The sequence below is a fragment of the Neodiprion virginianus genome, chromosome 4 (genome assembly GCF_021901495.1).
Source record: "Neodiprion virginianus isolate iyNeoVirg1 chromosome 4, iyNeoVirg1.1, whole genome shotgun sequence".
In the NCBI taxonomy this organism is placed as follows: Eukaryota; Metazoa; Arthropoda; class Insecta; order Hymenoptera; family Diprionidae; genus Neodiprion; species Neodiprion virginianus.
Genome location: NC_060880.1, coordinates 33,888,520 through 33,916,319, shown reverse-complemented (window position 1 = coordinate 33,916,319; position 27,800 = coordinate 33,888,520). Strand labels below are relative to the sequence as shown.

Sequence of the window (27,800 nt, the reverse complement as noted above, 5' to 3'; positions counted from 1 at the left end):
AGTAGCATTACGAAGTGTATTATAATGGCTTAACATACTTATTTGGTTACAATCATCAATAAGTAGAGCAAAAAAATTTACATTATTCTAATAGCTCATGGGATTTGCATAAAAAAATAAGTATCTGTTAACTCAAGAAAAGTGAGAATTTCAAATAAAAGAAATGAAAAATGAAAAAGGTAAAAAATTATAATGTGCCATAGGAAAATAATAAATTTCATTCGAAGTTCTTAGGGGCCATTCATTAATTACGTAAGGACGATTTTGGCAATTTTTGACCCCCCCTGCCCCATGTAAGGGCACATAAGATTTCTTGAACTCTCCCTCCCCGTCTTACGTAAGATTCTATCCAGTTTTTCTGAATAATTACAATAATATCAATAAACGGGAAAAATGTATAATGTTTATTTACAAGATTGAAAATGGATAAAAATGAACACATTTAAGAATTGAAAATCTTAATAAGCAATAAAAATTTTTAAAATAAGGTGTAAATCCAATTGTATATTATAGAATGAAAAACGGCTATTCGGCATCGAAATGGAAGTAGATTTCTAATGATAAATTTCGACATATAAAATATTACGTAAGAATAAGTTCCCCCCCCCCAAGATAAGGGCATGCAGGGATTTTTTTTACCCCCCCCCCCCCCCTCCGGATCCTTGCGTAATTAATGAATGGCCCCTTATTACACGGAATTTCAATTTTTAATTGGCTGCTCTAACTTTTAGAATGGTATTATTTGAATATTTGAATCAAAATATGTTTCTTTTCGTCCACCTTATATAATATTATTATTATGATTATTATTATGATGTATATAATATGGGACAAATCGTTGTCTGTAAAACTTTAGTTTTAACTGTGTAACTTGTTACACAATCAATTTTATTAAAATGACTAGTTTTTAATAACCTTTCTTTTTTTTGTTTTTTTCACGTTGAATTTCTTCGATTATTAAAATAAATTTGATTGCTTGATATAGGTAATCGTAAATTGTTTTTTCACTACAAGAAAGTAATACGTCGTACACTTCGAATCTTACAGTTTATACATTTACACGAATCTTTGCTGCAACAAGCATAAAATGGGCAATTTTTGTTTGAGAAAGCGAGATCAAGAAGGTTTATGGACATTTTAATTACTATCTTTACTTTATAAGTCAAGAAAAATATCTTTCTACACTTTCGTGACAATTTATGCAGTATCACTTGAAGCATTTTCTAAATTGGTGTATTTAATACTATAGTTCATTTCCGTCTATGCTCGTTCAACCGGGAAACATCTATTTGACTGATAGAAAATTTTGTAGTTCTAAAAATTATGTACAGTACAATTAGCACACCATTTCTCAAACATAAAATGCATGGACTCAGATCTCTAGCTCACAGCTCACTGTATGAACAGACATGTACGGTTGTGCTTTCGTTACAAGTTTTGATCCAAACTTTACACTATTTAATAACCGTTTAATTCCAATAAATCTGAACGGTGGGTTTTGCCAAGACTAGCACACTCGTCCAGGTCCGATAAATATTCTAAAATTATTTACTACAACATTTCCCCCTATATTTCTTATGCTGGGGTGGAGAGGAAGGGGGCGCTAAGAGTATAAAGCCAAGTGCGACAGATACCAGATTCAATTATGGAACTAGCTACCGTGTGTGTGTCCACTAGCTGAAATTTTTTTATTTCAGATCTAATTCATGTGTTAAGAGCTTTACCCTACGATTCAATGGTCTCTTGGATTATTACATTTCTGGACAATTTGCTATTGGTTTCATTGATATCCGTAATAAAGGAAATTATTCGAATAAGTGCACCCGTAACAAAGGTACGAGCAGTTTAACTTTTATCGTACGGTAGTAATACTATCTATCAATTCATTTTAATTAATTTTTTTGGTGGTTTTTTGTCTTTTTTCCTAATATCCCTATCACTCTTTGGATTTTTATACTCTTCGGATACTTATAGACAGGCCACGTCATATCATGGATCAAGTATGTGAAGTGAAGAAAAATATATGTGTTATTGTTTCTCCATGTAATACTGTCTGTCACACCCTCTCAGACAGTGGACTCTTATTCAGTGTATTAATCGTTTCCGTACAGTGGAAATATGTACAATGTGCATTGATCTAAATGCTCCGATTATTCAAATATGTACTCGACCAATCGCTAGCTACATCGAGTGGTAATAATGAGTTTTACGAGAAACGAATTTTTTTAAGTAATGTCTAAATAGAATACGTGATAGTATACTATGTGAAATGAAGCATAATTCTCATATAAATATTCACTGAAGTTGATGACGGAATTATAATGCGTTCATAAATTAATGAAATCTAAAAAGTGTAAAAGTAATATACATCTGTACAGTTAAATAAACTGTAAAGATTGAAAAAATGTTAAATAAAATTCATCATAGATACCACTTATATTTCTGTTACATCAGTTTCTTTTTCTCCCCCTCGAATATCATGTATTTTATGCAGTGGACCTATAAACGTAAATGAAATCAAAAATAGCTGCCACGTGGTACTGGAGGTCAGTCACCACTAAATATCATATATACACATTCCCAATTAGCAGAATTGCACGTAAAGCAAATCACTTTTCATACTGTGATGCCACTATACTGCAAATTTCACCTATTTCATCCACAAAGACATTTACCAGCTGAGTGTGACTCAGATTTACTGTGATTCGATTATGCAATAAACTTAGTTTACATTTTTCACTATTTATACACTGAAGAGAAGTTCACTTACAGTTGTATTCAAAACACTTAAATTCTTTCGTATTTTTCTTCATAAAAATTTGAAAGATAAATGTTTTACCTTCCTGAAACAATACTAACGGCGCTTGCTGTCTCCAAACGCGACGGAAATAAGATAAAATATATACCTTGAGATTATGACGCATTACACTGCCATATTTGCAATCCGATGTAACATAATGTTACATTGCGATTTGCCTTTCGTCGATATTCCCCGGAGCCTTGAGACTGATCTAATGTCAACTGCTAGAAAATATTTAGGCTTTGTTTTTAATCTAATAAGGTATCACATTCCTGGTTGACCATGGGTACAACATTGCCATTCTTGATGTACATGAGGAATTCCGCGTTTTATCAAGTGAACCTCACGACTTTCTGCTGACTACCGTCGTATCTGGTACTGGCCTGTACCTGCGACACCTGAAACATACGAAATCGAAGAGTTTTTATTACTGAAGTATTAATGTTGAATTTAAAAATTTGTCAATATGCAAACCATAACAATTAATGAATACAAACTCAAAGATTACATAATTTTCACTTTTCAGCTGAACAAACTTATTTTTAACAATCTTTTGTATAAAATAAAATCGATGTCATGACTGTGCTTACAAAATGGGGGAAATAAACCATTGTAAGTATTATGAGATACATGAACATATATTGCAATTTGTTAAAAAATAACCAAGCTTGAAAATTCGTTCACACGGAATTGTCTGTAATGTTCAGGAAACAGGGAAATACTGAGGTAAAGAATTGACAAACAGGTAGTTGATACACAAGATGACTTCTGCATATCAGGAATGGTGTAAGATGTTTCAATTACTTTAATATTCTTATTTCGAAAGTAGACATATAGTTGACAAATGAAAGGCAAATACCTTCGATTGTGATTACAAGAAATCAATGGAACAAGAAAACTTTTAGTTGAGCAGTATTTGTAATTCGAATATCTAAAAAATCATTACCAATCAGACTGTACTTCATCATCCATATTCATAAGCAAGACATCATTTTGTGTACCAACTCCTAAGAGTTACAGTGTTTTAATACAGTTTTACATTACAGGAGTTTTAAAGAGTAACATAGTAGAGTTTACACAATATTTTGTGAAGTAGTGTTAGAACAATCTAAGCAAATAAGAAAAATCGACTTACAACTATCGTCAATTGTATATTACTATCCTGATTCTAGTTACGAATAAAGAATTTAAACATTTATTCATCTTAAACCAGGTGCACACACTTCAGAACTGAACACCAGCGAGACAAATGCAATTCCAATACAGGTAGTTTAGAGCCCGAACCCACAAATGAAAATATACTGGGATACTGACACGACTATATTCCGTCTAATGGGTGAACGAACTTAGTCTATGTACAGGCTATCCAGTATCTCAAACTTTTAAGGTGACACTCCTTGCATCCTCTACCCTATCATATCTAACCGAAATGAGCGAGTTTTCTTTTGATCGAGTCTTTGTTTTCTCGTTGGGCGGAGTATAAAAAATATACCGTAGAAGAACATTTGAAAAACTCACCAGCTAACAGTAATCTCCACTAGTTTTTTAACTCAAGAGATTTGTGTATGCAGACAGGTGATGCACAGTAAAATGATGTGAAGGAGAAGTTAGATAGTTATTGGATTGACTTCATACCTAGCATTATTTTCAGCCCCATGAGGAGGCAGTGAGGTGGGTGGTGGCGGTGGTTGAGCATTTGGAGGTCCACTATGGTCGGATTCATTATCACTGCTTTCTTCACTTCGCTTTCCACCCTCCCCTAGTAAATACGATGGCACACCTCTAGCATATAGTTGCATGTGTGGTAATATCTCAGAAATTGGTCTGGGTCTATGTTGAGGTCTTTGAAAGTGCAGATTGAGTTGACTAGCATCAGTGACGTATTTCTCACTCAGCCTTCGACGACGAAGCGCAGGTGTACAACCAGTCAGGTTTTCTTCATCAGTTGAACTTGCGGAAGTTAAGAGAGTCTGGGTTGGCCGTGCGTCAGGCAACGTTACACATCGACGGAGTGCCGGAGCTTCTGCAGGTACTATCAAAGGTTTACCTTTGTTTGCTAAAAGGTGCTATCGTTAATAAAGCCAAGAAGCTAACTAAACAACAAAAATTCTTTGCAAGAAAAAAGGAAAATGATTGATTGGCAGTAATGTCAACTTCTGTGTGCTTCTTATGTTTTCTCTTTTTTCGCCAATATTCTGTCGGGGCTTGAAGAGGATGATTAAAATGACAAACAAAATTTTCAAAGTAACAAACGATATTAATTGGTCAAATTAGAATGAGTGGTGCGATGAAATTAGTTTAAAGTAATTCAACTCACCACTATCTTTCTCTTTATGTTGACTTCCCACAGAAGGTTTTTCCATATCACTCCCAGTTCCGGATTTCGTAGTATTTACTGTATTATTTGACTCAGGTGTGGGTTCGGACAAAGAACATCGTGGACTTTTCACTGGCACTGGAATCTTGCTATGTGTACTATGTGGTCTACTTGGAGTTTCTTTTTCTTTTGCCTTTTCCCTTTCCTTCGCTCTCTTCTTTTCCTTCTCTTTCTCAACATCCTTATCTTTTTCTGTCTCTATCTCTTTTTCTATTTCTATTTCTTTCTCCTTAATTTCTTTAAGTTCTCGAACCGAAACAGCATTGGGTAAGGTATTTGATGTGGTAGCCGCAGAAGCGCCTCCATTCGAAATATTATTAATAGCTGCGTGATTTTCTGCTGCGTCAAAATATATAGATGGATCTTCAGGTCCTGGATTTGGACTGGCTGGACTGCCGGCTGTGCCATTTGTTAATTTTTCTGTTTTAGCAAGAATAAATTTTTTCAATAAATGCCCGTATACTTGACAGATAGCACATTTTTTTACACAAAAGATAATTTAACAAGATGTATATTTCTGAATTGGCTTTTCTTTCAGGTAAACTAAAGCAGTTTATTAATTTCAAATATTTTAACACATTGATGTTTTTGATTCGTAAACCACATAGACATCACTTGATGATGATTCGATGCAGCCCCATTCAAAATTCTAAAGCAAATTTGAATAAAGATTCAAACATTTGATATCGCGTATATATTTTTGCAACAAAGGGTGATTCACTGACTTTGTAAAGGTTCCTTGTCAGCTCTCGTTTGTACGATTGTGGCCCCTCCCGTTGCATCTACGACCCTGATTTCAAGCCTTCCAGCAACTGCTTGTTCTTCGTCGTCAGCACCTGGCGTGGTTGGCACTGTGTTTGGCGGTGAAAACGTAACTGCTGGTACACTAGCCCTTCGAACTGGTATAATTTCTTTCGGATCATCGCGACGTGCTGCAATATTTCTCATCACATCAACCTCGTACAATAGATCATCGAATGCTGCTTGTTGCACCTGATAGAAAAATTTAGACTGAAGATTGGCCAAATAGGTATACACAAAGAATTCACAAAAAATCAAGTTTTGTCCTTCACATACCAATGGTGCTTCTAAGTCATAACGGATATTGCATGCCATCACCGGCATACTCCAAGCACGAGGCAATGCTCCTTGAAGTTCTGGATATTTTTCAATCCCGGCAATATTTAGACATCTGTGAGGTGCTGGAGGCCGTGGTGAATCTTCACTGATTCTAGATAAAGCTGCTTGTCCTGTGAGTGCAATCTGCTGTTGAGTCGTTGCTGGTGTGACAGATGCTGCTGGCGTAGCTTGGACTTTTGTGTCCTGAGAACCCCCTGTCACTGTAGCAGTAGCTACGACTTCACTAACAGCTGTGGACTGCACATTTGTCTTCTTACTCAACTAATCAGTATGTCGTTTTATTATCGTTTCAGGGGACAGATATTGCAAAGCTTGCATTTCTGACTGGATCTGAGATGTGCAGACATGTTCAATGAGAAACTATTACTCCAAAGTCCTTGACATGCATTTTTGCAGATCCGAATCGAAAATATTTATCAGACGACTAGACATGGGCACTGTTTCTCAATTGACTTACGAATTTGTTTTTCTAGATTAAATTTTACAGTAACAGGAATTTCTTTAATCACCCTTAATCTAATTTCAGTTTGTTTTTTCTCATTACTAATATTAATGCCTGTGTTCCATAATTGATCATCTAAATTTCAGCAGTAACTTTGAAAATGTTCGTGATAAAAGTTAAAGGCAGATAAGCTATTGTTTATTCGGTTAGTTATTTTACTGATTTTCAACATCATTAGAAGAGTGCTTCAACTGTCAAATATATAATTTATTCAACTGCATTATGTAGAAATCAAGCTATCACTTATTATTGCACTTTTTATCTCATTTTGATCATATATGGTTACTTGTCAGAATATTTAAAGCTCATTCAATCTTCCGTTATGAAGCTACTAGAATATTTTGAATATTATAGCCCACTTAACATGAAGAATAATTATAACTGGTTTGATATGAAAGTATTCTAAAACGCAGGATTCCAATACACGTGGAACTAGCCCATTGGAGAAGTTAATAATCTTTATAACTACTGATTCAACTGTAGAACAGGCCATTGCCCCAAGAAAATGAGCTTATTTTTTAAGTATTGTCAATTGTATCAATGGCGGTCCATTATGGTTGTGTTTTATCACCTAAATATATTAAGATTATTACTGTGAACACCTAAACAAATTAATACTAAAGTGGCCATATACATCACATAAAATGGTAATAATCAACTAGATCATTTTAAAGCGCGTATATCAGTCCTTGGTTTAGATAATAAAAATAATTTAAGTCACGAGTAAAGGTTATTGAATTAAGCTATCGCAATCAAACAGTTTCTAACACAAAACTGAACTACAAGAATATAAAAAGCGGTATATTTCTGAAGCAAAGAGAAAGCCCCCAACTATCCATAACGTAAAACCAAAAAAGTCTGCATTCGCTGCAATCCATCAGACGAATCCATCTCAGTTCAGGCAGCCCGGAAATCATAATGGTACAGAATTGTTCGAAGCTAGAATATGCTGTTTTCTGAGCCAAAAAAGAGACTCGTATTTTCTTGTTTGGCTGAAAATAAATTTCCCACGAAATTATGCCCGTTCGAATATTTACACGCCTGATACAGATGTTCTAATAATACGAACGCATTTTTTCTACAACACACTCTATCTCTGGAACAAATTAACATGATTGAAACTTTTTCGTCTCATTTATTTGTTGTGAAGTTTTTAGCATTCTTTCAGAGCCTATAAGCTGGAAGATTTTCAAAAATTAGCCACATTGCGTCCCTTTTTCGAAAATTTGAAAAAATTGATTTTCAAAAAACTCCATCTTTTTTTCTATTTCACTTCAGACAATATACGGTGTGATATGCATCATATATCCTATAAGTTTCATTGATAATACGACACCACTTCGTATGAAAAAACTAAATTCCTACATTCTAATAAAATTCTCTTAATACCTACTCTTAATATTTTTGTATTAATACAGATCACTGTGAGTTTTTGATACAAGAAAAATTATACCAGAAACTTGTTCCAGCTATATCTGTATTGCTGAAGGAATAGATAATGAAACAACGTACCAGGTCGGAATTCTAGACCATATTTCTATTCAGTCAGCCTACCAAAGGGTCTGAAGCGAAATATTGAAGAACTTTGTAATTGAGAATTTATTTCAGTACAAAAGACATTAGAACGCAGGAATTTGGTTTTTTTTAGTAGTGTCAATGAAACGTATAGGATATATGAGGCATATTACTCCGCATATTGTGCGAAATGTAAAAGAAAAAAAAGATAAAGTTTTGAGAAAATCCATTTTTTCAAATTTTCGAAAAAAGGAAGCAATGTTGCTAATTTCTTAAAATCTTCCAGTTTCTTTATAGGCTTTGAAAGAATGCTAAAAACTTCACTACAAACAAATGAGACCAGAAAGATGCAATTATGTTAATTCGTTCCGAAGATATAGCGCATTGAAGAAAAAATTTGTTCGTTTTACTAAAACATCTGTAACAGGAGCGTAAATATGCAAATGGCCATAATTTCGTCGGAAATTTTTTTCATCCAGACCGGAAAATACGTGTCTTTTTTTTCACATGAGAAAACAACATATTCCAGTTTAGCTGGGTTACAGATTTTCGGACAATCCATTTTGGCCTTGTCTCCCCAATGCGAAATAGATTCGGTCAGCTGGTGATGCTCTTCTGATTTGGAATACATTCTGGCAAAGCCATATTCTTGTTGAAACTAAATGAAGTACGGAAAGTAGAAGGCAATGCGAATATCTAATGCTTAAGCGTTGGTGGTCAGGGCGTGGGTTGGCAGAACATCAGCAGATGCTAGGTGGCAAGTGAGGGTGTCGATACAGGCCAGACGTGGCTAGAATATCAAATATCGACAAAGGTCAATAATCATATTTCGTAACAATGTTTGAATGAAATTTGAAATGAAATGTTAAACAAAGTTATTGTTTCACAACGATGTAGCAAATTATGATAGACTTAATACCATGTCATAAGATCAGAAGTTTCGAATATGAGAATTTTCATGATAACGCTTTTATTTACAAAATCATATGAAAATTTCAATGAAACCTTGATTTATTTTCAATCATCACAGTACTTTGGTAAAAAAAACAAAAGAAACCTTACAGAATTGTGATGAATTAGTTAATTATTAATACGATAATAGGCTTCTTAGTTATAATAAAATTTAAATGTTTATCGACCAGCAAAACTGATGTGTTACGACATGCACGGAATATGGGAATTTTGTGGATTAAAAACTGAACGTTGTTGTGAAACATTTCACATAGGAATTCTCGAGCTGAAACTCTCGAGAACAAAAGCAAAATTCAAAAAAACATGCTCAATTGGATTCTACTCGCGTCTGACCCTTGGAGTAAGAAACTAAGCATATGAGACAAATGAATACCTGAGGAACTAAAGAGGGTGGATTAGTGCCCTTGTGCTCGGGACTTTGTAAATTTTCTCCTTTCCATTCATTGTCAGTTTCCTCTGAATCATCAAACTGTGATTTCCACTGTGAGGCAAGCGTTAATCCTCCACCGCCTCTAGTTACTTGCTGCAGTGCTGAAACATTGTCGTCGTCTATTTGCGCAAATTGCGTTATTGAACAATCGCGTGTTGCTGCACGACCCCCTCTATTTGATTGTCTACCATCTGTCCGTCTTCTTGGCTCTCTTCGCAGAGGTTCTCTTTGCTCAGTCACCTAAAATTAGCCAGCATACATAATATTACAAAATTTGATAGGATGCGTTCGTCTTTTCAACTTTAGGCTTCTCTGCTTTCAGTCAAGAGGGAAAGTTTATTATAATTATCCCCAAAAATGATAAGCTGAATTTTCACTTGTTCTCCATGTTCTGTGGTCTACAAAATCGCTTCTGAAAATATCTTAAGAACGAAATAATAGATTTTGATTATTGTGATCACAATTCATGCGGTTTTTCGCCAAGTTTTAGAACTGATTAGATTTCGAGCAAAATCAGCCAAGACGTTCTGAGCTATTTGTGTAAATAATACTAGTCCTTTTGACCAATCGATTATCCGACGCGTTTTACTTCTTCTAGAGGAATGGTTTCTTTTATTTTTAATTTCATCAATATCACACTTACGGGACTTTGGTTTCCCACTTGTTTAACATGAGTTCCGTCGTACGAACAGTACGATGCATCTACTTCAGTTTGTATCCTAGGAGTAGTAGCATCACCCGGTGCTGTTTCCGGAGTACCCTGATTCCCAAGTTCTTGAACTTGAACTCTCAAGCAAGCAAAAGTAGCACCGCTAGCGGATTTTCGAAGTGGAGTGGAAGTATTGGCAACATTTTTGGGACGAGGAACTTCAGAAGCGGAACGAGCAGATGTCATTAACGCATCTCCTTCATTGTCCACTTGTTTTTCTGTAGGAGTTGCTTGTACTTGTGGTTCGACAGCCATGGATACCGCTCGCCTCTTCCATATTGAGCCTTCAAAATCCATATATTTTTTTACAGATCACGTCTACTATGAAATACCGTAAAAAATCGATAATGCTGATTGTACGTTAGTGGTCTTATACATGGAATACAAATGAGACATTTTTGCAAGTTTTGATATATCAAACAGTCTGCATGGTTTTGTTCAGTTGATATTTCAAAGTAAGTTATAGCCAATGAGTAAAATAAATCTTCAGAGTGATTAAGTAGTAAATGTCATGTAATTGAGTTTAATCACCAAGATGCCAGTGGGAATAACTTGCTATTATTTGGAAGTATTGATCAGATACCCGAAATAGCATGTTACCTAGGCATTAGTATCATCTGTACCTGTTCGCGATACTTTTGACATTGCCCTTATAACAGAAAATGCTTAGCAACTGATTAGACTTCCAGTAAATCAAATGTTAGAGAGTTAGGATGATCAAAGCTCCTTGGTCAATTTTTATAAGGAAAATTCAAAATACGCCGTTGCCTATAAATAAATGTAAATACTGGGCATAAATTAAAGTTGAATATCCGTTACCTTGTACTGGAGACGTAACAGCTGCCTGTTGAGCATCTTGTTGATGTGTGTTGTCTGTCACTGGTATTGTAGCATTGCAATTTTTATCTCTAATACCCAGATTGCTAAGGGCTGGAATTAATGAAACTGTTGATTCCTCAATTCCTCGTTGCCGTATTTTTCTATACGCACTTTCATAGTCAAATTGAGCCTGTTTATAAACAGAAAGAATAACATTGTACAATAAAGCAGCTGATAAACGAGTTCTTTGATGTATTGATTTCACGTATGCTAATTAAACTGAAATTACGGAATGAATAAAGTTTATTTCTTAATCAGACTCACATCCAGCTCCTTTCTATTATCTGGTTCCATGTTTTCTTGATTATTTGTGTCAAGGTTTGGTATTGTCGGTGCCTGATTAGTTGTTGCAGCCGTAGGAGGTGCTGGTGGGATTGTCGCAGTAGGCAAAGATCTAGTGGATGGTAAGTTTTGTTCTGCTATCCCGGGTTTTTCCCAATCATAAGGGTCTTTTTCTTTCACGCCTCTACGTTTCATACAGCGATCGAACAAACCAGCCAGCATTGAATAATTTGGTTTGTCTACGTATTCCAGACTCTGCAAACGGTTTTTATGATATTACAGGATTGAGAATAATTCCGTATTTTTCAAGTTTAATATCTATCTTTCATTGTTACAAAATAATGTTTTTAGGAATTGATAATTTTTGAATTTCGTGGTCACATCTTTTACCTGCTTAAAAGTCATACTTATATCTAGAAAGTGAAATGATTCAATCGTTTAAAATAGGATGTTATTATTTTTAAACAGAAAAGTGGTACTTTCTAGATCACTTAACTGACGTTTGAAACTAATACTTTGAAGAAAACCTTGGTCCATTCATATAGTAGGCCATTTGAACTTGGACCAAATTTTCTTCCTCACTTGTCATTATGTTCTCATTCATGAACAGCAGTAAAGAAAAAAAAAGTTACCAGCAAAACTAATAGTCTTCATCACAAAAAAAAAAAATAAAAATTATAAATACAATCAGTTCAGTTTATACTTTCATACACAATCCAATTTTCACATTAAATGGTCCGCAACAAAGCTCATGTGCTCACTTGCGAAAAATCTAGTCATAATTTCTCATTTTCTGTTAATATTCTGTTTTCTAACTGTTTCTTTGAAATTTTTTGTCTTCATTTCTCAAATACCCTAGTGACCTAAAATTGTTTTAAATATATTTGGAGATATGCCAGGGCTAATTCGTCTGGTATAAAAATTTGAAACTCACCACACAATAAATAAGCATATCACGTCAATTGATACGTGGAAATATGTTAAATAACTACTACGATATCTTACTAGTGGAAATAAGAGCGAGTAGGAAATTCTCCTCCATAATCATCAAAAATCATTGAAATACAAAGAACAATTCTCTTTAAGTACAAGATTGAGCTTCTAGTTACTAATAAACTATTTTAAAGTTGTGTTGGCCAGTTGAAGCAGGTATTCTTGGATGAAAAAATACATAATCATCCACGTCTATTGATTTTGTTATTTCCATAGCAGAATTGCTATTGTAATGATAAATATTAATAAATACCTGGATGTGTTCCAAGAAAACACGGAGATCAGAAGGAAGGTGCCTGAGAAGAAGAGTATGGTCGTATTTTTCTTTCATAAGACCGACCTGAAATCAAATTGATTTCCAAATTTTAGTTAATAACATGAATGTACTAAAGGCTTCGATCGTTTCTGAACCGAACTGTAGGATATATGAGTGTATCAAACAGTGCAAGCTGCTTCATAAAATGACATTACCTGTTCTTTATCTTTTATTTTACGCCAGGGTAGTTGCCCGTTGACGAACTCAACCAGCATGTAGAAAAGTGACCACAAATCATCGTGCCTTCCCATCTCTTTGTTCCTGTGGGCATTAACGGAAGCATATCTCACAGTTCCCCTGAATCCAGCTGCCACGCGCGGAGCACGAACTTCTCCTGTGCCGGTAGTGAATTGTCGTGCCAAGCCGAAGTCCAACATATATACGCGCCTCGACGTGTAAGGATGACGACCAATTGAAAAATTAGACTGTAAGCATAACGGAAAATCTTGTAACAGAAATTAGATAGAATGGACGGATTCATTAGAAAAAAAAAAATCAAACAAAAAATTCAACAATCTCGAGTAGATTTTGAACAGTTTTAAATCCTATTCATCGCAGTTAAGATATACAAAACATTGTTCGTTCCAATTTCCTGTTGAGTATGTATGTTATCGTACTACTATTCATGTATCTGAGGATGAGAAATGGTTACTATATGCTTGGCAATTGATTTGGCGTCAGACCAATGGCAAGTGTTGAAACGTACGTATGTACATTTCAAAATGAATCGAATATAGTACAGTTGTGTGTAAACTACATTTTGCAATGAGACAAGGATGCCTTCATGCCTAAGAACACCATTGCATACTAGCCAAATTAGCACATTACTTCCTACAACTTTATTGTCCTTGATTCAATCGTGCTCTGCTTACTTGTATCGTACTTTTAAATGATTAATTTAGCATAGTGCATTTACCATTGTCATTTATTCATTGTTGCATAATATAACTTCTTATATGTAACTTTAGAAACATATAAACTCATATTTCAAATACAGAGTAAAACTTTTTCACGTCTGGCGTTATCACTTGTATTAGCCTGTCACATCAAAAAAGTGACACTTGAATCTTTAATTAAAACTTGTTAATGTCAAAATTTTGTATCAGTATAAAGCTATCGTGAGATATGCTGTTTGTGGGTTAGTAGTAAATGGTTAATTTGGAGAGAAATAGCAACAGTCATATAGCATAGAATTATTCATTTAAGTAACAATGACTCACTGGTTTAATGTCTCTATGTAGGAAGCCCACTTGATGAATGCTCTCAATGGCTTTCAGTATCTGCAAGCCCAATCGCAACGTTGTGGAAAGCGAAAATGCACCTTTGGGCTGTGCTCGTCGTAGTTCAGCTAGATTTCTTCCTTGTAACTGCATCACTACATAATTAAATCTGTCATTACGACCGCATCCTATGAATCGACAAACGTGTTCTCTACCTGCAATTCAGACGAAACAATAAAAATATAACAATTAATCTTTGAAACGTATATAATCCGTGTAAGATATGCATAAACACTTCTTTTAAGAGATGCAAGTTAGTGATTGAATGATATATGCACATAAAACAATTGCAGCCAGCCACATAAGTTACCTTGCAACTTTTTAAGAACGGCCACTTCCATTTTAAGAACTTGCTTCGGCTGGCGTGCAGATTCTACTTTCAGAGCAACTTGTTCCTTCGTGACCAAATCTAGACCCTCGTAGATTTCACCAAACCCACCACCACCTATTTTCTTCAGCTGTTTAGGAAATGGAAAATATACAAGTGCATCAAAGAATGTTATTTTCACTCAATTATCGAGCTGTTAAAGATTCCCCAATATCAAACAACCTACCAAAAATAGTGTTATGCACATTCCAACAAATGACTATTTTATAATCAGGTAATTCTCAAAATCTATTCGTGATTTTCTTTTTATTTGTATTTTCTTTAACGAACAAGAATAATTGCCAAACAGCTATAAGGTAATATTGAATTTATTTAAGTGAATGCAAAATAATAAACGATATAATGTCATATGATCAGATTCAAGAATGAAAGCCAAAATCCAAAGTGTAACAATGAAAGACCTACTCAAATGACAAAGAGATTATTTTAAATCAATTGTGAGAACATTTGACCCACATACATGCCAGGCAGCCATCCAAGGTCAAGATTCTTTAGTGGAAGAATTGGAAAATTGCCTAATTACACCATCCCGCTATAGATTTGCCATAAAATTAAGATTGCAGTGTAAAAAAAAAAATGGTTTCTACTCAACTTTCGTACTATTATAACTTTTATTGATATTTGTATTTGAAAAAAATGGGTAACAATCATACAAAGATTATCTCCAACGATATTTTATATGTTCTGTGACAGTCAAAAATTGAACTCAAATGTTTTATAGTTTCTCACTAATATTTATACAATTGGTACGAAATACTTCTTGATAGCTTTAATTTAGTTTCATACCCGTTTCCAACTTTATCTGAATTTAGAAAAGCACAAGGCTAGTGTTAAACCATGAAAATTCAAAATTTAAATTTTCAATATAAATGGTTTAAAATCGAAAAGAAATACGAATAATTATCTGAATCTTAGTAAACTGTTGCAACAATTCAGGGAAATAGTTTTGAGTACAATCATTAACTGTTTGTTCAACCTTTCTTGGAAAGATAAGCAATGGATAATATTGAGTGAAGTTCAACAAACGCAATGTTGAAAAGAAACTCACAAACCATGTTAAAAGTACATTGAGATAAGGAAACTCTGCCACCTAAATGACCTAAACTGTCCCAGTGTTATCACTTATCAGCAACATTTCATACCCTTGATAGAAAAAAATGAAATGCCAATAACTGCAGGTAATAATAGCAGGGAGTAGAATGACCCTTCCTGAGTTTTGGATGGTCTATCAAGTATACCGAAAGACGGTAGTAAAATTTCATTGCTAGTTTTTATCTCTTTCTACCGCTTTGATTAGAAAATAAATAAAAATTTCGTCACACTATTGCTAAAATAAAACCTACCGGGGAAAAGATGTTGAAATAAAATTAAGCCAAAAACCTATCGACCCTTTAATGACAGAAATAATGCACAGCGATACTTGTGTCATGAATTTAAAATATACTGGATGTGATATTTACCATGTGGAGAAAATGCATTGAAACGGGTCAAGAGTCAAAAGAAGAGGATAAAAAAGAATTATCAGTGTTCAGGAACGTGGGTAGGTAGGTGTAAACATTGACAATAAGAGTAGCAGAAGGGGAAAAGAGAAACTGATAACTAGAGATAATTGACAGCTTATAAGTGCGGATTACTCACAACTTTCCATCGTTCTTTGACCACATGGCCGGGCTGCAACAAATCGACACTAGTCATGGTGATGTTGTTGTTCTGATCTGTACTCTCGTCGCCTACATGCCTTAACACCAGCTTCCCAGGGTGATTTGGATGCCTGTAAAAGGGGTATTAAACTCACTGGAAATCAGAGCCAGTCGGCTAACTTATACTATCGATGAAAATCGGCGATCAAGGGTTGTCAAATATTTACTACCGGGGTTAATAGACACGCCCTACGAGCCACACGCCAAGGATTTCGACTTAAAAGTCATACGGGAAAATTGGTCAATACGCGCCCCGCGCTAGGCAGCCATGATTGCGTGCAGGCAAAGGGTGCAGCCAGGACAAGGGGTGCCTTTAGCCCCCCCTCCGACCCCGCCGCCGCCTGACCCGGCGACAGCAGCAGCAGCAGACAGAGAGATAACCGGAGATTGCGATACGAATCTACGAGTTGTTTCACGTGAAACAGATTTAATGTAGTTTAACGTCGACGAGGGTTTCTTTTTTCTTTCTCTTATTTACTGGCGGTAACACTTAGCGCCGCGAAGCAGGAGACAGAACAACACCCCCGGTCTCCCCGAAGTTCCTGAGAAATATTCGTCGAACCCCCCACGCGTACTACACCGATCCAAATATAATGACATTTTATTTTTACTAGAGGAAAAATGTCGTCTGCTAGGCGCTGACGGCGAGCGGTTATATCTTCGCAGTCTTGTTGTCGAATCGAATATTTGCCATTCTGGTGCTATTAACAAAATTCACCGGTCCAATACACACTTTTTAACAATCGAATCTACACTATCGCTCTCCAACGGATCGAATTTTTATACGACATACACTAGATACTCACTAATTTTGCAAAGAAATCCGTATAATGTCGATTTTACGGCCATTTTCTTTCCACATTCGGCTCGTCGCGCTTAACACCGTTGGATGGTGCTGAGGTTCCGCGATCGATGCGGCAGCGCCTTTCGAGTTATATCGAACATTCCTCCGAATTGGTCTCCGCGCGAGATTTGAGCGCACTCTGAGTGCGTGAATTTGTCACGCTACTGGTTCTTTCCGCTCGGCTAACTTAGCAATTGATTAAATACCCTGTCTTGAGCTACGCGAGGAGAAGGGGTATCAGCTGATTGGTCAAAACTCCGGGAAAGTGTAAGACACGACGCTTCGGCGCTTGTGTCAGGTTCGTTGACTCGACTTTGTCTCTGCTCGCGCGATATCACGTATTTTTATGATTCTTGGCAAACCACGGGAAGATCCCAGCCATTTCATACGTATACCTACTAAAGTATGCCGGCTACTACCGAAAAACTGACAAACTTATTAGAGCGTACTCTTGTTTCTTTTTCTTTTCACCCACAGAACGGATGATCCAATACAGAGACGACACGCACTAATTCACGAGACGATATGGGTACATACATTTCTATATGTTCGTGTATTTTTCATTTATTTTATCGTAAAATTACACACTCGCCCGTATCATAATTGAAATTTGGTAACTATGTAGCATGTTCACTTAAATAATCTGATTAATTCAAATACAAACAATATTCTTTTTACAAATTCGAACGAATTACAACAGGCTTATAGAAATGTTACATATGCGTAATCGAACATCAATTCTCGTCTGATGTTATAATTCTGGCAACAATTTTCGGCAGTCAAACCAAAACTATTTCTGCAGTACGGTACCTATATCGGTATACCTGTATATGTATACCGATACTTCACTCGAGTTTCTCAGCTGTTGTCTCGAGGGGAAAGATGTTACGTCAATTTATTAATGAGATACCATAAATCAGAGATTGTACTTTTATCTTCAGGTATAAAAGAAAACGTTGAAGAAAGAAGAGAATGCCAACCTTTATAGTCGCATGGAAATATCAAAGCCTGTACACGCGATTCGACACGTAATTTACAGGGAAAATATACTATCCACGATAAATGGTCGCAAAAATAATCACGTGACTGACTTAACGATATTCCATAACTACATATAGGATAAAGAAGTGTGAAAAATAGATAGTCTTCCGAGAAGCTTACTAAATTCTTTGTACGATTGTTGAATCATGATTTGCACTTTTATGCGTCAATACTGGGGGTCTAAATTCCGTTGCGTTTCCCTGGTTAATCAGTTGTTTGCGAGAATAGCCTTGAAAATGTATGGTAAACGTTAAAATATCTGTTTACGAGACAAGCTGCTTCAATCGGCCCCAAGTGAGATCAATACGCAATGGCAAAGCGACTATCTGATCGTATAAACCTTAGACTTAATTGATGAGACGTCAGGTATTCAAATTACTAGTTCCGCGTGCTTATGTCGTCTGAATACTCCACGGTTTACTTCAATTTTAATATTTATTAGGGTGCATTTGGGTGAAGTCGACCGATCTGGTCATGGTCAAGTACGACCCACATAGCTAATAAATTTACAATGTTTATGTTTCTGATTATTACAGCTATTAACTCATAAATTTGCACCGAAGGTTAATCATGATGCGCTTGTTGCCGTGTTATTGAATGTTTATAAAGATCATACTATAATGGCTTCTACTTATAGGTATGTGTGTGTACTTTGAAATTCAATACAGCGGAAGAAGAAAAAAATGTAAATTCATCAGTGGGAAGGGTGTAGGTATAAAATTTTTGTGCTTGAAATCAGCTATTCCCGATTTACGTAACGTTCAAATAAATGATTACACACTATTCTATATAACTATACGACGCACCCACAACCAAATTATTTTCCGTTTTTTTGAAACAACTATTTTTAACCGAACGTCGGCCTGTTTATGATTCCCAGCAACCAGCTCTAAGCCGACATTCTTTTTTAAATACTCTATCACTCATCGAATCCCTGTATATACAGGGAATTCTGAGATCGCGGTTGAGGCGGAAACGAACGTTTCAAAACTTATATAGCAAGGAAACTAACTGGATGAAAAAATAGGGTAAGATATGAAAATCAGTATTATGATTGCTGGCAAAATAATCGATTAAATTCCAGAACATTTAATCTTATACAACTTAAAGTATTATAACAAATCAATTAATGAGCAGCGTTCATAAGGCCAAGCTCATTTCCGTGACCGTGGGAATTGATCTACGGTATTGCGCGGACGTACGTTAAAAACGTAGGGGATAAGCTAACGAAGAAAAACTTTGCCTTGACCTGAATTACGGACACATTAGAAAAAACGAGAGGAAAACGAGCACAATGCATATCTATATAACCAGGCTTCCGTTCTTTGAGAGAAATCCAAGACCGCTCTTAAAGCTACACATATATTTCCCATTAGTCAGATTATCAGCAGGCTGACAGAAATAGTAACACTTTCAAGCGATACGTTGAACATTGTTTGACTAACTTTGTTTCCAACATTCTATTAGATGCTTTCAATTTTGGTATTTTCAACAATTAACCTGCCAGCTTTGGATTATCAGTAAAAAAGATTTGGGTACGTAATATTATTTCCCGTAAGTTATATAATGTTTTTTTTTTTAACACAAGCCACATCTCCTGCATGTAATATACCTACTTGTAATGTAGTGTCTTTTTGTGTCTGCGTGTCGACCGTACGATTCACGCATTTGAGTACAAACAGCGGCCGAAATTGTTTCGCGCGCGAGCTGCAAGTTGGAAGTTTAAAAAACGCCGTTTCTGTTAGCAACCTGCGATACTTCCATGCTATTTTTGAAAACACCGTTGTTGATTCGGGCGCTGATTCGATTTTCCCTGTTTCCGTCTATTCTATTATATCTCGTATTCTATTGTTGGATGCTACATTTTATTTTCGACGTATTTTTTCTTTGCTCTTGTTGTCAAAAGAATGACATAAGATGCAGGGAATGACGTCACGTGGTATGTTGGTAACGTGATCTCAGTAATTCAACATTCATTAAATTCACGTTGAACTTGTACAACGTCCAAAAATTACCAAGTGCTTTCCGCTGCTGCATTGTCCAAAGGTGATCGAGCCCACGTTCAGCCTTCAACGCAACATGCATAACTTATCCACTCAAATATTCTGTTTATCGTTGTACAAGTTCCGCAAAATTAGTCAAATTATAAATTAATCTGAAGTCTCGATATTCCGTTGAATCTTATTTTCCATGTATTTTTGAAATCGGTTTTGATATCTACAGATCGTGTGTTTGTCGTTTGCTAACTGGCAACGAACTCTTAACTTAACGAATCGTGTCGGTTGTCGCACACGTGCAGGTACAAATCTAAAAATGGATGCCTTTCTTTTGTACTTGGGGAAAATTGGTCAAATAAACGTTCAGGATCTCGGTAATGGATCATTCGATTTACATTATCTGCACCGTTTGTTCGAACATTGCCGGGCTAATAAGGCGTGATAAACTAGTAACTCGTAATGTACTATAATTGACCTGCCATATTGAAAGCTAAATTTTGTGTGCATACAAGCCGTATACTAGTAATCCATGTAACAAATGCGGCTTATTGTCGCAATATGTTTGACTTGGATTTGGATGAATTTCAAGGAAAGCGTCGGGCTTCTCAGACGTCAGTAAGAGTTGCAAGATAAAAAAAGAAACCCAATAAATCTCGCGAATGTAGCAGCGCGTAAAACGAAAGTGTTGTAAGCCCGCTAAGAGCGGTTTATAACATTATATGCATGTCTCCGTAACGCAAACTTTATACGAAAACTTATTCTCCAAAAGTTCAAGCTCAATTAACTCAAAACAGAAATGATGGATAGTTCCCACTCCTTATCATGATCACACCGTGTATAAACAAAAAGACTTATAAAATGAAAGTACCGATCCACTTTAAGAATTTTCGACATCATTGTGTGGAGAACGAAGAAACGAAACATAGAACGCTAAGTATGAAAAATTCGGGGTAAATTTCCTACTGGTTGTATAAATGTAGTCAAGGGATGGATCTTGTAGGCGCCAAATTCAAATATCGCAAAAGATCGACGCGTCGTCTCACTGACGATATTCGATCATCTTTAGGCCAGCTTACACGCTGCTTTGAAGGTAACAACTTTCGGTAAGTTGGAATATCGATCAGAATAACTTGTTTGCAGCACTTAAGGTCATACTTGAAACGAGGTGACGATAATTAGCGTCCAAAAAGCGGTCAAGCTGCACACAGTAGAACGCGCTGATTATTATCACAACACGAGAATATTATAACAATTATCAATATCAGATGCGGCACGTGCGTTTTACTTTTGATTGCAAACGGAGACGTACCACTTCATATCTCGCGTCCGATATTCCGTGCGTCGTCCGACCACCACGAAGACGGAAAATTAGTAACAGGTAAGTATGGAGGTTGAAAATCCAGCAACAAGAGCTGGCTGTGGTCGTTCACCGCTGTGGTCCTTAGCACACTGATGCCAACTTATTCACTCCTCACGTTCAGCGACGGATGTTGCTGATCTTGGCGCGAGCCAAAACTGAACCTTCACGTTCCTCTGAGGCCGCACGCAATGCAACCCAACCGATTCGCAAGCCCCCCCCGTCCCTGAAACTATCCACGTCCGGGACTCGAAAATGCTAGTTTACAATGGCAGTTGGGCTCTTATGGCTTATATTAAACGCCCTGGATTGTCAGACGCAAAAATAAACTGACCGACCGCTGCACCGAAATGAATGTTGTTCAACAAAGTTGGGCTCAATTCGAGCATCTGCCGAAATTTGACCCAACCGACATTTCACTCTTCATCTACTTCCGTTTGATGTTCTGATGTGCAATATATTCATTCGTGATTCCCATTGTTACTCAGCTAACTCTTTGCCGCACACTGTCAGAAAATTCACGGTGTCAATAAACGTCCACACCGATTAGTGTAAAATTAAACACCATCGGTGTGAATCGTTCGATTCTTGACATCCAGTGGTCTTGAAATCAACACCATTTTGGTGTAATATTTAATACCGCATTTCTAACAGTGTAGTCTAACGGTCACATATCACTGATAAGTATAAATATTTTGCTGACTATTAGAAGACGCAAAGATTCAGCTGACTTATGGTGATTAGAAATCGAGAATGGAGAAAATATTTCATTGGTTGGATGGAACCAATAATGAATGGTAGAGAAATCCACCATCTCTAGGATTTGACTTTGATTGCAAATTGATTAAAACTTATACTCGAGAAGAATGAATGTAAAAATCGGGGGATTCACTTCGGGCTTCATATTTTTAGACCCCCATCCAATGATCGTGTTGCGAATTCAATTGCCAATCGGAGTCATTCTGTCTATATACAGATACAACGTCGGCTCGTAATCAGGGGATTTGTCATGCGGATAACTGACCTCGGTTATAACCAGATGTAACCAGCTGACGATTAGTTGAATAGTTATAGGCGTAAAGTCTAGCTAGCTAATACTAATACACACCCAAGCACGAGCAAGGGCGTAAGTGTACTCGTTTAACACAGGCTGAATATGCTCGAGTGCAGGGGCTTTATGTCACGTGCAGTGTTTCATGTGTCTGGCATAACTTTACGAAACTCAAAATCATGTGTTTGGCTATTGCCATATCGGACACCAGAAGGCGCGACATGAGTAGGACGGTATAATGACTAGCAAAACGTTGTAGTAAAATATGCAGGTCCAATGATTTTCTTTACAGACAACTTTGTTGTTGCATAATTTTGTCAGGAACATATTCTTTCAGCGATAATTACCAGGTAATGGATATTGTAAGACTGTGCTGCAAAAATAAATTAAACGTTTGTGCAACAGGTAGAATATGCAGTATATTGTCTCTTTTTCTTATTTCGAAAATATTTTTTCACCTTCTCATTCTATTATTTGCTGAGTATTGAGAGAGCAGCTGTTTTACTGATCTTGTATACTAGCTGCTTTTGATCTTGCTACCCTTGAACTTATATAGTTATACAATTATATACACGTTCCAAATCTGACGAAGAACAGCGACGGAAAAGAAGGGGAGGAAAAAAAAACAAGAAAAACCAACGTGGTTCATATAGTATTTAAAAAATCATGGACCGCAGCGAGGTTTATTATTTTGTTTGCCTAAAAATTTGCTTCTTTCAAATGTACGCGTGATTTTCGCTGTGTATACAACGCCTGACTCACGGGTAATCATTCCCATTCGAATTCATCCTCCATCATCAACATTTACGAGTGGGAAATGTACACACGATGGATGGTGCTGAGCTTCGATTTTCCAGAGATAGAGTCAATCAGTGTAATAATTTAAATGTAGGAAGTTCCAGTTTTGCGGACAGAGGAAAAGTCCATAAGTAAAACGGTCGTAAAATTTTTGAATTTTCCGCAAAACCCGTGGCAGTGGAATCAGCGTTGCCCGATCTCGTCGGAAGGATTCAAAAATTTCTTTCTTTATTCCTGGGATTGAATTGATGCCGGTGATAATAATAGACCGATGCTGAAATCGCTTAGTGTTGTCTCCGGTTCTTTTCACTCAACATATTATAACTTCGCTTGCATATAAACTCGCAAATTCGCACAGCTGAAACACAACTTTTTATTTTTCATTTACATAGACTAGGAATAACGCTAGCTGCTCGCGAATCACGACGTGTTATGCGGCAGGCTTCTCCGAAACGCTAAAATGTATATACTCGGAAATGAATAATAGCCGGTAATTAATCCGGACGTAGATCAACAAACTTTGAACTCGATCAAAACAGGATTTTTCAAATATCGACCAACACCTCCGGCTGACGTCCTGCATCCGCGTGCACGTTATAAACACGACGATTATTGTTGTTACACCTGTACATGATAATAATATATCTATTGCGTAACGACGCCGAAACCGTACGTCGTCAATATCGAGGCTTCGGACTGACTTTGGATGTTTTTAACCGACGAACTTAATTGTCAGAAATCGTCAGATGAAAATCGTAAATTCGACAAATCGCCCATTGCTCTGCAGACGTTTTGCAGTTTCAGCAAATTTGAATCGTATAAAATGAAACCCAGCAAACATGTGCTGCAAAGTAGCCGATGATTCTCTAGAACCAGAATTTATTTTGCGCCAGTGCCAATAGGCCGGTGCACTTGGGTGCATTTTTTTCCGTGAGGAAGTCCTGTAGCACCCGTTTCCAAACTATACAGCAATTTCATTTGCTACCAAATTTTTCGTTTCAATATAAGCCTGTATATTCATACAATTCTTCGGCTGCATGTACGCGTAGTTATACCTTCTGCTACAGCATCGTCAATATTTTGTCCAAATTCTGTCTTATGCCAAATAATCAACAGCAAACACCGCAGCAAAACACTTTCGAGAAACTGTGCGATGCTGCTGCAGTCGTAAGTCCGAACTTTTGTGCCAATATGCTTCCGAACAACATGCGGTGTGACCATTTAAACAAGCGCTTGCAGATGACGCCAATGCAAAGCCGTTGTTGAGACCGACCATCAGAGTCGTGTAATTTTTTTTTATCGACATCTATAATGTACACGTATTAAGCTTCAGTTCGTGGAAAGTAAGAACAGCGGTCTGATCTCACATATTCGGAGAGACGACGGTTTATACTCATTTGTAATTGGAAAATTCCAATTTTTTGAACCGTACCTAATTGATTCTTTCGCAAGCTTTCATTTTCGCAATCGTGGTTGAGAAGCTACTAAATGAATCATCTCTGATCGTTCAGTGAATTCGACTATCCTGTTTCGTCCACGTTCCATTCCCGCATGTAGAGTGATTTCAAACTGTTTTGGAATTCTTGTACAATGCAGTAAAATGCATAAATGCCTTAACCTTCCGGCTAACTTGTGTTTGCTCCAAAATAAAATGCGAGCTCAATTCTTTTCGAATTATGTGACAATGACTGGCGATGCAGCTGACGCGGTAAAATGCGACGCACGACAGCTGCAACAAATAACAAATGAGTGTTATAGATTTGAACTCGCACATTATTTCGGACGGGAAACAAGTTAGCCGGAAGGTTAAAGCATTTATGCATTTTACGTTCAATACTATACGAATTATGTGACAATGATTGGCGACGTAGCTGACGTGAGAAAATGGAATGCACGACGGCCGCAACAAATAACAAATGAATGTTATAGAATTGAACTCGGATATGATTTCGGACGGGAAACAAGTTAGCCGGAAGGTTAAAGCATTTATGCATTTTACGTTCAATACTATACGAATTATGTGACAATGATCGGCGACGTAGCTGACGTGAGAACATGGAATGCACGACGGCTGCAACAAATAACAAATGAGTGTTATAGAATTAAACTCGCATTTTGTTTCGGACCGCAAACAAGTTAGTCGGAAGACTGTACATACAAGATATGCAAAAACTATTTTGAAACAAAAAGCTACTGTCAGCCCGTCGAATTTCAAATATTCCAAATTTTCAGAAACGACTATCATTCTAGGAAAATATTCGGCAGAAGCTTGATCAAATCCGGGGGTCGAGGGAAAAAAATTGAACGATAAATGAGAATGTAGGGAAACTCTAGAGCGTTCCTTTTCCGCGTGCAGTAATCTACTAAAAATAAAAATAAACACCTATTATTGTCGGACGCGGTTCAGAGGAAGCGTTTGGCGTCTAATCGTAATACACGGCACTTTGCTTCCATGTATCTACATATAGGTATAGGGGTATACTCGAAGTGAGTACCACACTGTATTTTCGCCCCCGCGATTAGCGAGGCTGAGTTATTTTGGATCGACGTCGACGACGCCGCACTTCACGATGGGATCTCATCTCGTCGCCGACGCCGATCTCCTCGGGTGGCAACAACATTCAGGTGGTTGTAGAACAAAGCGAAAGATACGACAGGCTGTTGCCCAGTATTATAATCTCGGTACTTTATTAGCTCCACTATAATTGATTGCATGGCTTTTGCGAGGATAAAAAAAAGGCCGGGGTTGCAGGTTTGGCTCGGATATTTGAACATTTTCATTCCCGATTCTGCAAGCCACTCTCGAACTGAAATATACCCAGGTGAAAAACAACATGAATGAATTACGATGATATCATACGCGATGCAGAAAAATATATTTTACAAACGAAAACGAGAAATAAAGACAAAAGACCTTGTTGATCTTGAATTAAATTTCTTTTGCGAACTATCTGGGGAAATAAGAAAATGTTTCTTGTTTCTATCCAATGAATCGATGCTTTGTCCTATGGAATCTTATTAGCCTATTTTCTACATTCGTCTCGCTTGGAACGTATTCAACAAAAAATTCAGTTTGTTTACAATATATACTTGGAGGATTTTTTTTCCCATCACGATCTGCATCGGTGATGAAATACAGGCGGAACATTCATCCGGCAAATTTGAACAGCGAGTGATTGACTGTTTCATTCTGACCTACAAACTGCACGTGGCTACATCCGATATTTGGCTCACCTGGACGGCCAGGCTCAAGCTAAACCAGTAGTGCAGCCCATGCCGTATGTACCATCAGGTGGATACTATAAATCTTACTGACCAAGCATCTCGCCCGGCTTATGCAACAGTTCGAACATCAAGATGTGCACATTTAATGGCTACACTTGCACCGATGAACATCTCATTTCTTACAAAAATTATAGGTGCAGCAAAATGGGTATCGTTACAATAAGAGTTTAAATAATGTTGGAGTCACAAGAGAATTACGTGGTAAAAGTAACTATTTAGTGTGGTCAAATAAAGCCATAATATCAAATTATCGCAACACTTACGAGGCTGTGTAATTTAAAGGGCCATAATCGAAAAGAATGGTAACTCTTACTAGATTTTCTGGTTGCAGTTACAAAACTAGTTTCCATTTTGTACCGAGAAATATATTTTTAGATTATGGTAGAAAATAAAAACAGTTAAGGACACAATTTACCTACCGATCGACGGTTCTTTGAAAATTTATAACAATGTCTATGAAATTCTGTTCAAGGCATATGAGTTGTTAAAAAATTGGCTTGCCGATTCCGCAAAAGGAGACTGATAACTAGACATGAACTTTCCCCTCTTAATCTAAGCTCTGCTAAATGTTTGGGTCAATTGCCAAAAGTCTGGAAGATTTAACGCGACCTCTGGTCAACCGTAATTCTAAGTCAAGCTGCAAGATTCTGCAAATAGAAGGAAGGAAGAGGAAGTTGAATACGCGGACGAGGTCGAGGTGCTACTGATATTCATGGCGGATGTTTCGGTGCAACCCGACGCAGTGACAGATTTGTTTAATACGGTTGATAAGAACTTTGCACTCCCTGAAAACTAAAGTTAGCAGAACAGTCCCGTGTATCGTATATTTTTGCGTAGGTTGACAGGTGTGGGTCGAATGGAGGAACTGATGCTCTTTCCGCGTGCGGAAAAACTGCCTTGAGACCAAATTACCGCGTCTATACATCATATTGCCGCTCTAATTGGCTTGATGAATGCTCCAGAAACCGCTTCAGTGCTGTCACACGTTTTGAAAAATTACGCGTCCTTCACCCGATTGTCAGCTGCAAGTAAAATCGCGTGATATTTCCTGACTTTGAAAATGATAACATAGGTCAAGAAATTAGAAAAAGTTTTTTTTTGATTTTATACTTGAATGAATAAATTTTGATTGTATACATTGAAT

The 27,800-nt window shown here is 36.8% G+C and overlaps 1 protein-coding gene across 8 annotated transcripts; it reads right to left on the bottom strand.

Annotated features, from left to right (window-relative positions):
- Positions 1-1,110: 1,110 nt before the first annotated feature.
- Positions 1,111-21,667, bottom strand: LOC124301920 (tau-tubulin kinase homolog Asator). Of its 8 annotated transcripts, none has more exons than XM_046757501.1 (15): positions 21,475-21,667; positions 16,222-16,354; positions 14,506-14,653; positions 14,136-14,350; positions 13,071-13,340; positions 12,853-12,939; positions 11,589-11,861; positions 11,265-11,454; positions 10,380-10,729; positions 9,680-9,976; positions 6,255-6,578; positions 5,903-6,170; positions 5,118-5,597; positions 4,436-4,856; positions 1,111-3,198 (listed from the first exon to the last, which is right to left on the bottom strand). In XM_046757501.1, the coding sequence occupies exons 1-15, from the start codon at positions 21,480-21,482 to the stop codon at positions 3,144-3,146; spliced, it is 3,519 nt and encodes a 1,172-aa protein (XP_046613457.1). In that variant the 5' UTR covers positions 21,483-21,667; the 3' UTR covers positions 1,111-3,143. The 8 variants fall into 8 exon arrangements, with proteins under 8 accessions (XP_046613457.1, XP_046613459.1, XP_046613460.1 ...); XM_046757503.1 differs by having other exon boundaries at positions 4,436-4,832; XM_046757504.1 differs by having other exon boundaries at positions 4,436-4,823.
- Between the last annotated feature and the right edge of the window lie 6,133 nt (positions 21,668-27,800).

Coding starts and splice junctions, on each gene's coding strand:
- LOC124301920 (XM_046757501.1), bottom strand. Junction 14,351..14,505: donor CGTTCTTAAAAAGTTGCAAG/GTAACTTATGTG, acceptor TCTGAATTGCAG/GTAGAGAACACGTTTGTCGA. Junction 5,598..5,902: donor TGACAAGGAACCTTTACAAA/GTCAGTGAATCA, acceptor TTGCTAAAACAG/AAAAATTAACAAATGGCACA.